Source organism: Cynocephalus volans, chromosome Y, assembly GCF_027409185.1.
Source record: "Cynocephalus volans isolate mCynVol1 chromosome Y, mCynVol1.pri, whole genome shotgun sequence".
NCBI lineage: Eukaryota > Metazoa > Chordata > Mammalia > Dermoptera > Cynocephalidae > Cynocephalus > Cynocephalus volans.
This window is the reverse complement of record NC_084479.1, coordinates 3,405,343-3,420,176: the sequence shown is the minus strand read 5'-3', so window position 1 is coordinate 3,420,176 and position 14,834 is coordinate 3,405,343. Positions and strand designations below refer to the sequence as shown.

Here is a 14,834-nt window from a genome sequence, read left to right as displayed (position 1 = left end):
CACATTCCCAGTGAGTCCTAGAACCAAAACCATATAGATACTGAGAGATGATTCAAATGTCTTCCAAAAAATGTCAATGTACTGTCTTCCAAAAAAAAAATCTCAACAGCAATCTCAGAGACAAACATGGATGTATGCAAAAAGATAACATAAAAAGACTAATAAGGAAATGGGTCTAAATCTGATGTCATTCTTTCCAGTGAGGATTAAGAATAATTCTCTGGAAAATATATTATTTATAAAAGTATTTCTCTTCATTAATTAAACATGCAAAGGATCTTAGTACATTCTATCAAAGTATCCAACAAAACTCCCAGTTAGGGTTAGGGTTAGGGTTAGATGTGATTATCATCAGTCTGTTTAGAATGCTTCTAACTAAAACAAAACAAAAAAACAAAATGTGTCTCCAGTAAAGTAATGTTGAAAATGTGGTTCATTAAGTTATCAAATCACCAAAGCCCAAATTTTCTCTGGTTCCAACAGAGAGGCCTTAAAAAAATCCTACAATGTTATGTTCTGTAATCAGGGCCCTTGGCTGTACAAGCCCAGATAAGAGAACATCCTACAGCACTCTCAAGACCAGTAAGGCAACCAAGCCTTACACTTTCCAGCCCTGCCAAGAACAGGTATAAACACCAGAAGAATATGGAGATGAGAAAGCAATACCACCATTCCTCACTCTCAGTTTTTCCAGAATATTCCAAGTTGAAAAAAAAGGCACTGAGAGTTCAGCTTACATTTTCATGAACATACCAACATAAAAGTTGATTGAATTATGCTACAGTAAGCCTTAAAAATGCTCTGTTTGATATTAAGTAGACACATGTGGCTATTAGGCACAAAAATGCGGCTTGCACATTGTGAAAATAATAAGATAATTGATTGTCCTCAGTCCATTTTCGCCATATGACACCCTGGTCACCATAGGACACTGAAGAGAATTCCCACCCAGAAGAAGGCCCTCACCAGATGTGCTTCCTAGACTTCGGACTTCCCCATCTCTGCAACTGTAAAAAATAAATTTCATTTACCAAAAAAAAAAAAAAAAAAGAGTAAAAGAGTAGTAAGAAAAATACAGCAAATTTCAAAGATTTAACCAAAAATGTAAAATATCTCACTAATAGTTTTTTAATATCAGCTACATTTTCAAATAAATGTATTTTAGATTTAATTGTTGAAGACGCTATCTTTCCAAATGATTTTCACCTGTTTCTTTTTAGTTTTCAAATATGTCAACTAGAAAATTTTAAATCCCATATATAGCTTGTATGGTATTTCTGTGACACAGCACTATTTTAGAGCATTACTATGAGGAGGAGTAATAAAATGATGCTTTTGTTTTTTTCACATTTGTGGAAAAAAAAAATTGCCAGCAAGGATGTGGAGAAAGGTGGAACTGCACAGCCATTTTGGAGAACAGTTACGGAAGTTTCTCAAACAACTACAAGAACTGCCATAAAATGAGGCAATCCCACTGCTGGGTATATAACCAAAGGAATGGAAATACAATTATCATGTTGAAGGGATACTTATACTCCCATGTTTATCACAGCTCTATTTAGAATAGCCAGGCTATGGAACCAACCTAAATGTCCATCAATGGACAACTGGATAGGAAAATGTGCTCTGTATATATACACATAATGGAGTGACTCAGCCATAAAAAAAAAAAAAAAATGAAATTCTGCCATTCAGAGCAACATAGATGAGCTTGGAGAAAATTATGTTAAGTTAAACAATCCAGGTGCATAAAGAGAAATGCTGCATGTCCTCACTCATAAATGGGAGCTGAATAAATAAACAATTAAAAAAAAAGAGAGAAAGAAACGACAATCACAATAATCCATTGAACTTTTAGAAGTACAGAACAGAACCATAGTTACTAGATGTGGAAAGGGGAAGGAGGGGAGTGGGAGTGGTTAATGAGAAGTTAATTAGAAATTGGTTAATGGACACAAAGGATAATTATGTATTACAATGATGAATAAGTTAACCATCCTATTTTCACTACCATATATTTGACTACCATACACAACTACTGATAGTAATCTTCGTACCCCATAAATATGTATAATCATTTATGCATCAATAAGAAAGAAAAATAATCAAACAAATCAAATAATGCTTAAGAAAATATCCACTTAAAAAAAAAAGATTTTGTTCTGAAACAACTCTTGGCACCAAAATCTATATTCCTCATGGTTCTCCTGCAAGAAAAAAGAACCTATATAGGATGTGTGTCAATGGATGCATAGACAGACCAGCTGGCTGAAAAAAATCCTATGAGCAATTCCAAATAAGGCTCATAGGATTATGGAGGCTAACAAGTCCTAAGATCTGAAGTCAGCAAGCTGAAGACACAGGAAAGCCAGTGGGTGCAGTTACAGTTTGCATCCGAAGGCCTCAGAACCAGAAGAGCCTGAGTTCAAACTCAGGAAAAGTAGAGGCAGTCAAGCAAAAGAAGTTCCTCTCACACAGCCTTTTTGTTCTACTCAGGCCTTCAGCTGACTGGATGAGGAAGCCATTTATATAAGGGAAGGTAAACTACTCAGCTCAGAGATTGAAATGTTAATCTCATCCAGAAACACTCTCACAACACAGCTAGAATAATGTTTAACCAAATATCTGGGTACCCTGAGGGATAATCAAAATGATACATAAGATTAACCACCACAAATAGTAATTATATATATGGACTCTTAAATTAATTACACTTATGCTAAGCCACCACTAACTTAAAAATATTTCATAATCTATAGTATCAAAAAGTTATAAAACTAAAGTGGAATTTTAAAAAATACTAAAAAACCAGAACAGTGCAATATAAGAAAAAGAGAGAAATAAACAACAGAGAACACAAATAGAAAACAATAAAATAGGAGACCTACATCCAAACATATCAATAATTACATAAAATGCAAATTGTCTAAACATATTATTTAAAACAGAATAAAGAAAGAAAAATTCCCACTGTCAATGTTTAAAATAATAATATATGTAGGTCAAACATAAAAGAAAAGTATCAGAATGGTATTTGGAAAATCTCCAAATATATGACAGGTAAATAACACCTCCCTAATTCATGGAAAGTGTCAAAGGAAATGACACTTTTAAATAAAACAAAATGAGAATACACACTTCAAAATTTCTCAACCACAAAAGAATGAACAAACAAAAAAAACCTCTAGCCAGACTGAAAAGTAAAAACAGAAAAAACACAAATTACCAATATGAGCAATGAAAGAAGGGCTATCATATCTGATCCCACTAATATTAAAAGAATATTGGAAAGCTGGCCAGTTAGAATGTGGTTCCTGATAACATCAAGGAACCAGCAAAATACAAAATAAAAATAAAAGAATATTAGGAACTGAAAACACAACTCTGTGGCCAGAAATTCCATAACTCAGATAAGACAGACCAACTCCTTGAAAGACAAAAACATCCAAAATTCTCCTAAGAAGAAAGCAGATAGCCCAAAGAGTCCAATATGTGTTTAAACATTCAGAATTTAAAATATTTTTTTAAAGACATCTATAGGCCATGATGGTTCTACTAGCGCATTCTACCATATGTTTAAGAAAGAAGCATCACCTATTTTATGCAATCGATTCCAGAAAATTAATAATATAGAAAATGAGTACTTTTAAATTCATTTTATTAGCTGAGTATTGCCCTTATTCCTTAACCAAATAAAGACAGCACAGAAACAGAAAACTATATTCCAGTATTGCTAATGGGAAAAAAATACAAATATTACATCCAAAATATTAGCAGTCAAATCCAGTGACACAGAGAAAATAACACATTATAAGTTGGAGTTTATCCATGGAATCCAATACTAATTTAGCATTAAACACACACACACACACACACACACACACACACACAATTAGCCTGAAAAAAACATTCAGTTAGTGAGGAACAAAAAGCATGTGGCATAATCCAGCAACCATTCATGGAAAGAAACTCTCATCAATTGAGAAATAGAGCAGAAATCCCTAAACATGATAAAAAGGCATCTAGAAGAAAATCCACAACAATATCCTATCAAAGGCTGAAAGATGAATACTCTTCCCCCATGACAGGAAATGAAAGCAAATCATTCTCCTCAACCACTCATATTCATCAGCATACTGAAATTACATGCAAATGTAACAAAGAAAGACTAAAGCCACACAGATTAGAAAGGAAAAAATTAAACATTCTTGTTTGCAGAACTTATAATTTTTAAAAAGAAACAAGAAAATCTAAGTAAACTGGAGTTAACTAAAGAATTCTTAGAAAAGACTCCAAGATCATAATTCATATAAGAAAAAGAACTAAAAATTATATATCACTAAAATAAAGTGTTCACCCTAAGAAACACACTTGTAAAAAAAATTTCTTTAAAACCTACCAACTATATGAGAATATCTGAAAATTACATATCAAACAAAAAACTATCTCAAAACCAAATTAAGAAAATAAAAAAGCCAAAGGGGGGAAAAAATGGGCAAGAAGATTTCAAAGCCACTTCATCAAAAAAAGATGTGGAAATTGATAACACACAGGAAAACATGCCCAACATCACTACCCCTTAGGATAACGCACCACACTGGGACTGACTACATGCCATGTGAATGGCAGCAGTTAAAAAAAAAAAAGACAACTCCAATTATTGAGCTGTGAAGCAAAATGCCAAAAACTAAAAGGTAAGGGCAAATAAAATTATACTGTTCAAAAGTTATAATACAAATGAGTAAGCAGAACAAATTTTTTATAAAGGTCAGCCTAATAACTCAAAAATGCATTCTGAAATATGTAGAGCAGTGAGTCTCAATGATGGGAAATTTTGCCTCCCACAGACATTAGATAATGTCTAGAGACATTTTCACTGACACAACTAGTAAATTGGTGGTGCCACTACCATTTACAAAGTAGAGGCCAGGTAAACTGCTAAACATCCTACACAGAACAGGCATCTACAAGAAAGAATTATCTGTCCCAAATGTTAATACTGCCAAGACTGAAAACCCTAATCTAGATACTACCAAACAAAACAAATAAAGAAGCAGAGCTAAGAAAATACAGGAGATAAAGTGAAACAGCAAAAATTTTGAGGTTTATACAAAGGAAGTCAAGCAAGGAAAAACAAATGTTCTCCCAAAGCTTAATCCCTACTGTAACTATTGAGGGTTGGAAATCGTATTACAGTAACTGAAGAGCGGCCTTGAAGAGGTGATTAAGTTGATGGTTTAATGGTGGTCATAGGCATGGTTCTGAGGGGATTGAAAGGAGAGAAAATGAGGAGCAGATTAGCTCTCTCTCTGCTTCCCTCATCTCCCAATGTGTTACCCTGTGTAAAGGAAGCCACCACTAAGGAAGACCCTCACCAGATGTGGATTTTGGACTTCCCAGCCTCCGAAAGTGTAAGCAGTATACTTTTTTTCCTTATAAATTACCCAGTTCCAGGTATTTTTGTTATAAGAAACAGAAACAGACTAATATAGTATCCATCAATGAATAACGGAAAAAAAACAGTACTAATTGTTTACCTGAAATGTTGTTATGTATGAATACCCATTCACTGTAATTTATCCGGTCATAAAAAGTAATGACATACTGATACATGCAACAACATGGATGAAACTTAAAAACATTATGTTAGGTGGAAAAAGCCATTCAAAAATACCACATTTATGATTTATTTTACATGAAAAGTCGAGAATAGGCCAATATACAGAAACAGAAATTAACTTAATGGTTCCTTCATGGGAGAGACAGAAGGGTACATTGTTTAACTTTGATATGATGAAAATATTCTAGAATTACAGTGATGGCTGCACAACTACGAATAAATTAACAACTATTGAATCACACACTTTAAATTACTGAATTCTATAAAGTACATGTCTATAATGCTTTAACATAAAAATAATAAATCAAAATAAATATTATGCATGTTTTTAGACTAAGTAGCCTTCATTTTTAATTATGTTTATTTCCAATTCAAGTAATTCACAAAAGCCAGCAACAATTTTGCTTTTATATTAGGGATCAATAGGCTTTCAAAGTCTGTAGCTAATAGAAAACTTCCCCTTTATTTGTAACTAATCCTAACAGTTTATGTCTAAACTTAGTATTATAAGTTATATTTTATTACAGGATAAATGTCTTTTGTGGTATAGCAATGCATATTGTTGAGAAATCACCTATTAAACTATTTGTGCCATACTCAAAAGTATACATGCTATAAAAGAATAATCTGCTAGTTTAACTTTATGCTTAACCTGACATAAAACCGTGGGTGACTCATCATTATACACAGTTACTTCATTTAGAGAGGTCTTCTAAAATAGATAGTTTTGGTCCTCTCCAGGGATCCAGTCATGGAGAAATTATAAGAAAGATAGATGCTCCTTTGCCTGAGTAACCTCATCTTTAGCATGATCACCAACCATCCTTCATTTACTCTCAGCTATGAACTTAAAAAAGAAACAGCGTTTGAGTTTTTTCCCTAAATTTGTTTACTTCTAAATTATCACATTTATGTTCTCTTTTACCAATAAAAATTCAAAAAAATACCAATTAAAAGGTTTATACAAAGGAAGTCATGTCAATTTTGCACTTTATGCAAAATGCTCATACTCGAAAAATACCTTTTCGCCTTTCCATGTTCTCTCCTTAGAATTAGTATATTGCCATTAATAAAAACAGAGTTAAATATATTTTGAACATGAACTACCCCTAAAAAAGAAAAGAAAATTAGCTTTCAAATCTGTACTAACCTTCCAGTAGTCAGGCTGTAAACTGTAGTATCTCTGATATGCAGATAATGCTGGAAAAGGTAAGATAATTATTAGTCAAATTATATCCCATTTAAAAATCTAAAGTAAAATATTAAGAAATATTTTAACGTAAGTTGCCAACCATACCCATCCCTCAATAAACAATAATATAAAGACCAAATAAGTTAAAGTTTGTGGCCTTTCAATTTATCCAGATACATGACACAATGATCCAATCTCACCTATGCACTTAAATACATGTAAAATCTTGGCAATTACTTGAATCAACTTGATATCCCTCAGGGACCAAAATTGATGGAAATTTTCTAAGGCTACTGCACACTATAATGAATCTTCTAGTTTTTTCTTAACATGCAATTCACTTCCTAGAAAAATTAAAAACTCAGCAACATAAGGGGCAAACAAAGTTAACTCTTATTTCTGATGCTTCCCTTCACACAATCAACATTAAATTAGGCTATTATCTTCAATTTAACTCCAAGATAGTTAGCCCCTGTCTCATAATCCATATAAAGGCATAAAAGGTTGTCAAATCACATAAATTAGTTCCTTGTCAGCCTAAAAAAAGGAACATAAAGTAAAAAGATAGTAAAGTCACACAACCCATTACAACTATTGGGGACAACAACAGTAAAAACAGGAAACCCTATTAATGGTCCAGCTGACTCAGAATCTCTTTGAGTGATGGCTAAGCATTTATTTGTTAAAGTTCCCTGTGCATAAACTTTTAGGACAAAATATAGCTGGCATTGAACATTACCTTTAAATTTTTTTTTTAATTTCAAAAATAAAATGAAACAGAAGAGAACACCAAAGGAAAAAGAGATTTGATATTATGTAGTAGGCTGAGAACTTTTATGTCTTTGATGAGCCTTTTTTATGAATTTCTGATATTTTTACAATAAAACTTTAAATATTATCCAAAAGGCTTTTATAAATTTAACCACAAGAGTTAAAGAAAAGTCTTTTGAGGAAAACGTGCTTTCAAATATTATCATAAAATAACAGGACAGAATTTTAAAAGAACCAAATTTGATGCTCAAGACAATAGTATAGGTAAGCATCATCCTACAATATAGGCTACATCCCAAGTTTGAGAATTCGCTCACTAAAATATTTATAGCAGGGGGTAGGGGCACCAAGCCTTGCACAGTAGAAAATCTGCATATAATTTTTGACGCATGGGGTGCTTTCCCTAGCTCACTGCTGAGTCACTGCCCCACTGTGCACCTCAAGCCTCTGGAAGGGCACTGCATCATTACCTACATAGTTAAGTACTTAATAGCCTACGATAGTCTACTTAACTCTTTGGTTAGGTACATCACCTATAAATGGACCAGCGCAGTTCAAACCCTTGTTATTCAAGAGTTTGCTGTACTTTAAAACCTAGAGAGACTTCATACCTACATAGCAGAAACGATGTACCTTGCTCCTCCATACTTGGGTGGAGTAAGAGTGCCCTGATGGAAGTCAGTACTTTCACCACTGCCCATGAATAATAAGACCAATCAAATGCAGTATCAGTGAAACCATATGGGAAGCCAAAACTCTCATCCCAGTCCAACATCAACAAGGCACGCACAGAACCATATGTCAGTAAAGACTGAGTAAAGAACATGGACTCAACCCTCACATGGCAATAAGAGGTAGTAATCCAACTTACTCTGACAGATTTTACAAAAAGACACCTAAAACAAAAGATTAACATGAGAAATCTAAAGTTGTATAACAAAATATAAAAACTTCCAAGACTGAATCAAAAAATCACTCATCACATCAAGAAATAGGAAGATATTAAACTGAATTAAAAAATACAGATGAGAATATCAAAATGACAGATGTTTGAATTACCTGATAAAGACTTTGAAACTGAAATAATTAAAATGCTTCAAATAATAATTATGAAAATGATTGAAAAAAAAGAAATATTAGAAAGCCTCAACAAAAACCAGAAGATATAAAGGAGAATCAATGTAAATTTTACAACTGTTAAAGGCAATAACCAAAATAAAGAACTCAGCTGATAGCCTCAATAACATAATGCAAACATAGGAAAGAATCACTGAAATACAACACAGAGTGAGAGAGGGAAAAAAAAGGAACAGAGCAAAATATAGACTAAGGATAATAAAATAAACACAGCTTCAGGTACTTGTGGATTAGTAACAATACATATAGGACTCATCACAGTCTGAAAGGAGGAAGAGTCAGACCTAATAAAAGTATACAAAGATAGGTATGAAAATTTCCCAAATTTGGCAAGAGACACGAATGTACAAATTCAAGAGACTGAGAAACCCAAAACCTGATACACACCCACACCCTCCCCCCCAAAAACACAAAAGTCACACCATAAAGTGAGAAAACTAAACAAAGAAAAAGCAATGATCTTGAAACCTACCACAGAAAAAAAGACACATGAAAAACAAATTACAGACAGCCAATTTCTAATCCAAAATTATAAAAAGCAGAAGGAAGGGGCAAAAAATATTTCAAGTGTTGAAGAACTGTCAACCCAGAATCCTATATACAGCAAAAACGTCCTTTAGCAATAAAGGAGAAATCAAGACTTTCTCAAATGAAAGAAAACTTGTTGTCAACAGACTTATTCTAAAATAATAGCCAGAGGAAGCTGTCTGAACAGAAAGAAAATGATGAAGGCCAGGACCACGGAATACCAGAAAGGAAGAACACAATAAGCAAAATAAAGGTAAGTATTCTCTTAAATTTTCTAATCATGCCTGACAAACTCCATAATGTATCAGAATGACTAAAGTAAAAACCAGTAACAACACTAAATGCCAATAAGATGCAGAGAAATCTTGGTGGGAATGTAATACGGCACTGCCACACTTTGGAACACCTTGGCAGTGTTTCTGAAAAAAACTAAACATGCAATGACATTATAACCCAACAACTGTGCTCCTGGACATTTTTCCCAAAGAAACGAAGACTTGTGTTCACACGAAATCTGTAGACAAAGGTTCATAGAATCTTTACTCTTAACAACAAAAACTGTAATCATCCCAGATGTACTTTAACAATAATGGTTAAACAAACTGTAGCACAAACAAATGGAATATTAGTAATAAAAAAAGAACTACTGATATACACTATCAATACAATAAACTATCATTCAATTATCAATACAGTGCATTCATATACTTGGATTAATCACTAGAAAATTATGCTGAATGATGATAAGTCAATGCACTGAATTTACATAATTTATGCCTCCTTTTACAGAAGTGTTAAAATGCCTAAATTGTAGAAACAAGAACAGATTAGAGTTGCCAGGAGTTAAGGAAGGGGTAGTAAGATAATGAATATGACTATAAAAGTACAACATGAGGAATGCTGTGGTGATAGAAATGCTCTTTATCTTTAGTATACCGACACGCAATATCCTGCTGTGTATACTACAGTTTTGCAAGATGTTACCACTAGGCCGAGCCCGTGGCGCACTCGGTAGAGTACCGCGCTGGGAGCGCAGCGACGCTCCCACCGCGGGTACGGATCCTATATAGGAATGACCAGTGCACTCACTGGCTGAGTGCCGGTCACGAAAAAACGACAAAAAAAAAAAAAAAAAGATGTTACCACTGGGAGTAATAACTGAAATGGATGCCATCAGGGAACTCCAAGAATTGGCCCCTTCACTGACACAAAGCAGAAAAAAGTGACAGAATCAACTTTTTCCAAACTTTTTTGTTTAATAGAGAAAAGGACTGCTAAATTTTGGTAAGAGAGCATCACGTCATTTTTGTCTACCCACCTTATCAACCCTATCCTCAGTTTGCAGCAGCCATGAGAACAGCAGCCTATTTTTCTGGTATGGCTTCCTGATGACAACTGGAATAAACAAGATCTTTTTTCTCAAAAACTCACAGCAGTATTTTGACTTATCTGACAGTTCACTGAGGTACTGACACAGAAGCTGTCATTTATTTTGCCATCTCGAGCTGCAGTCCTTTCCAAGCAGCATGTATTAAAGCAGTTAAAGACATATACAACCCATGGCCACCTGTTACAAAGGATGGCAAATGGGGCAAGGAGAAGATAGATCTAAAAGTCTAGTGGAAGAATGAAGAGGAAAATTCTTGAGGTGATAAGGATTTTGTTAAAGAGCTACCTGATATTTTACAGAGTAAAATACACAAGATGAGGGCTGAACACATGCTCACATGCTCATAAAAGATCTGAAGGAATTCAAAGCTTGTAACTGAGACTGATCTTTGCTCTCCCCAAGCAGGAGGTGAAGGCTAAGAGAGTTGTAGCCAGTGTGGAGTACTCTACTTCACAGAGCCCTTCTGTAAAGACAGGAAAGAGTTGTGATCTTGGGTTTTTTTTTGGGGGGGGGGGCTCCAGGGATTTAAATGTCTCAGGTCACTGCTACTAAGATAATGAGACAAAAATTTCAGTAACTTCACAGAACAAGGAATACAGTCTCGGCAAAAAGAAAAAAAAAAGTTTAGAACTTATTAACCATACAAAACTTGCAGCCCTCAACAATCAAACAACAGCAAACCTATGAAGAGGAAGGCAAATCTAATTTCCAAAGTTACTAAACTATAATATCCAAAATGGCCAGTTTTCAACTAAAAAATTGCCAGGCTTAAAAAGAATAAGGAATATAGCCCAGTCACAGTTTAAAAAAAAGAAAAAAAAATTTGAAACCAGTCCCAAGAAAGCCCAGATAGTGTAATTATTAGACAAAGGCTTTAAATCAACTGCGTTAAATATGGTCAGACAAACAGCTAAAAAAATACCATGGATAAAAACTAAAGGAAAACAGGAGAACAATGTGTGAACAAATGGAGACTATTCATAAAAGACAGATACTTCAAAGAGAAATGAAATAGAAATTCTGGAGCTGAGAAGCAATAGTTAAAATGAAAAATTCCCTAAAGGAGTTCAGCACCACATTTTAGCAAGCAAAGGACAAAAATCAGCAAACTTAAAAAGATAGTCATTTAAAGTATTCAGTTTGGGGGCAGAATGGTAAATGAAGAAAAATGACAATCAAAACAATACACTAAAAAGAAATCCATCAAATTGATTAAATTCATCAGTTAAACTAGCAAAAGAAAGCAATATTAGAGGCAGTGAGGAACATAAAATACCTCGGACATTAAATATGATACACGAAAACAACTAAGTTGTTCCTCAAAGTTACTGTAATCAAAACTATGTAACTAGCAGAAGGACAGAAATAAAGACCACCAAAAGAGAATTGAGAATCCAGAAATAAACTCTTACATATATGATCAATTGATTTTTGACTATGTGCGTGCTAGTCTACAATGGGATAAGAACATACTCTTCAACAAACGGTGATAGCACAATTCACTTCTCTCATTCAAAAGGATAAAGCTGGCCCACTGCCTCATGCGATATATTAAATATAACTAAATAATCAGTGACCTAAATATAAGAACTAAAACCATAAAAATCTTAGAAGAAAGCATAGAGGTAAATCTTTGCCTTGAATATGGCAATGGATACTTAGATATGGCACCGAAAGCATGAGCGACAAAAGAAACAAAAAATAAACTGGACTTGATCTAAATCAAAATCCTGTGTGCACCAAAGCATATGGTTAAAAAAGTGAAATGAAAACCTACATGATGGGAGAAAATACATGCAAATGATATCTCTGATAAAGGCTTAATTTCAAGAGCATACTAAGAAAACTCCTAAAACAAAAGACAAGCATCCCAACTAAAGATTATACCTACACTTAAATTAAATAGGGTAACATTAAACAGAAACACACAAAATAAGGTTATGTACTGATCAGTTAATGAAAATGTGATCAGAGGCTAACAAGAATTTCATCCTGTATTTACCTTTAGAAGCAATGGTTCAGTATTTGCTAATTCAGTGTTCACAACAACTTTATACAAGTACCATAAATAACAAGAACCTACTGCATACAATGTGAAGCAGGTTCATTGTGTTCTGGTTACCAACTTGTCTGGGTCTGATGAAACAAAATACCCATGCACACAAATTACATGAAGCAGACGTTTTACTTACAGATAAGCAGCAAAAAATTCATTTCAAGTTAATCCCTCAAGGCTCAGGAAAAATGCATAGGGTTGATGGAGTCTCTCATCTGTGTGAGTCCTACCTGCATTAAACTGAGGGATCCCAAAATGCAACCTGGCTTTGATTTCATAATGACCAGGGTCACATGCCTCAATGGGCTAAATCATTTAAAGAACACATCACCCAACTCTTCACTCTAGTCCATCTTGTTTGGGTAAAAATGGGCACAGGGGGAGACAAGAAGAAAATCCAGGCTGTTCAGCCAGTCCCCCACCTCATGACCTAACACTTTCTACAGTTTTTCTTGAGAACCACAAGTGAGAAAGAGTAGAGAAACAGGTTGGAAAACTGTCCATAGTATACGCTATGGTCAATAATTAATATAAATACTTTACTTTTTATTGTCCATAAAAGAAGTATTTCTGAATAATAGAGCAAAATTCTACATCCTTTACCAATACCCCATCAACATCTAGCTGACAAAAGACAAGAAAAAGAGTTTGGAGAAAAAGCTCATTAAGCTTCAACATGCATCATTAGTCACTCTTTATACAGTACTTAACCTAACCATTAGAAAATGTAAGAAGCCGAAAATATAAAGCCAATTATTTTTAACAAAAGTGACAGTGCATACAACAGATAACAAATTACTTGATATTAGAGAAGAGAGAAAACTATCAATGGCTGGAATCTCAGGGAGTTTATAATTGGGAAACTTTCAACCCATCATGAAATATGAACTATAACTGCCTTTGAATTCACTTTCTTCTTTTCTCTACTATTACAAATGATCAAGCAAAGTTCTACCTCTCAAAAGGCTAATTCTCTACATGATACTACTGGAAGCAAGAGAACGTCTATCACAAACCTAAATGCCAAAGTTATCTTTCTCTGTCCTCATTAGATTACACCCAATGGCATGCCCCAAACAAAAAGCAAAACAAACAAAAATATCTACCAAACAAATTTCCCTGGATTCTTTATTCACTTCACAGCTAAAAATTATACAAGCACTTTTCCCTTCTTTTAAAATAGAAAACATAACTAAATTCTCATTCTCAAAGCTTTAAAAAATTAAAAATACCTATCATTAAATGACCACTAAGTAGCAAAGACAGTCTGACACAAACTTACTTTTCAGTTCAGGGTCTTTGTTAACTTGCTCTCAAATTTACATGTTAAACACAAAAACCCTGAGTGCATTATAGAAAAACCTACGTATTGTTTGTTCTTTTCTATCAGTTTCCTTTGAAATATTTCATTTTAACCTATGTTAGTTATATCTAAAGTAGTAGAAATAAGCAATGTTGGTAAAACTCACCTGTAGGGATGAAGCCCATTTTAAACATATGAAGAATTCCATCTACCACTTCTAAAACTCCTATCACCCAGCCAGCCCCGTAGCTCACTCAGGAGAGTGCGGCGCTGGTAGCGCCAAGGCCACGGGTCGGTTCCTATATAGAGATGGCTGGTGCCCCACACCATGCTGAGGGATGCAATCCCCTTACCGGTCAAATAAATAAATAAATAAATAATAAAACTCCTATCACTATTTCGTAATTTTCAGATTATGAGATAAAAGTGCAAAGAGATTAAATAAATATCAGTTTAAACAGTTTTTAAATAGTAAAACAAATACCCCAGAATTCTGTCTCAAATCAAAATTGCATTTCATTAATAAGATTGGCTAAACCTAATAAAAAAAAATGTGGCACTCATGAAACTTTTCTGCTAACAGTCCCCTCCTAGTCACAGTTTCAGTTACCAACAGTCAACCACCATATGAAAAAATTAAATAGAAAATTCTATAAATAAACAATTCCTAAGTTTTAAATTGCACAGAATTCTGAGTAGCATGATGAAATTTCACAACACTGCCCTTCATCCCACCTGGATATGAATCATCTCTTAGCCCAGTATACCCACACTACACAACCTACTTACCTGTTAGTCACTTACTAGCCATCATGGTTATCAGATCAACTGTGCTTT

General features: G+C 34.1%; 1 protein-coding gene across 6 annotated transcripts in view; it reads right to left on the bottom strand.

Moving 5' to 3' along the window:
- The window catches only part of LOC134368928 (lysine-specific demethylase 6A-like), a 174,504-nt gene that overhangs the window by 135,547 nt on the left and 24,123 nt on the right, over positions 1 to 14,834 (bottom strand). For all 6 annotated transcript variants that reach the window (XM_063085172.1, XM_063085167.1, XM_063085168.1 and 3 more), the window contains exon 4: positions 6,771 to 6,820. In XM_063085172.1, the coding sequence (XP_062941242.1) occupies positions 6,771 to 6,820 (50 nt within the window). The remainder of the gene's footprint in view (positions 1 to 6,770; positions 6,821 to 14,834) is intronic.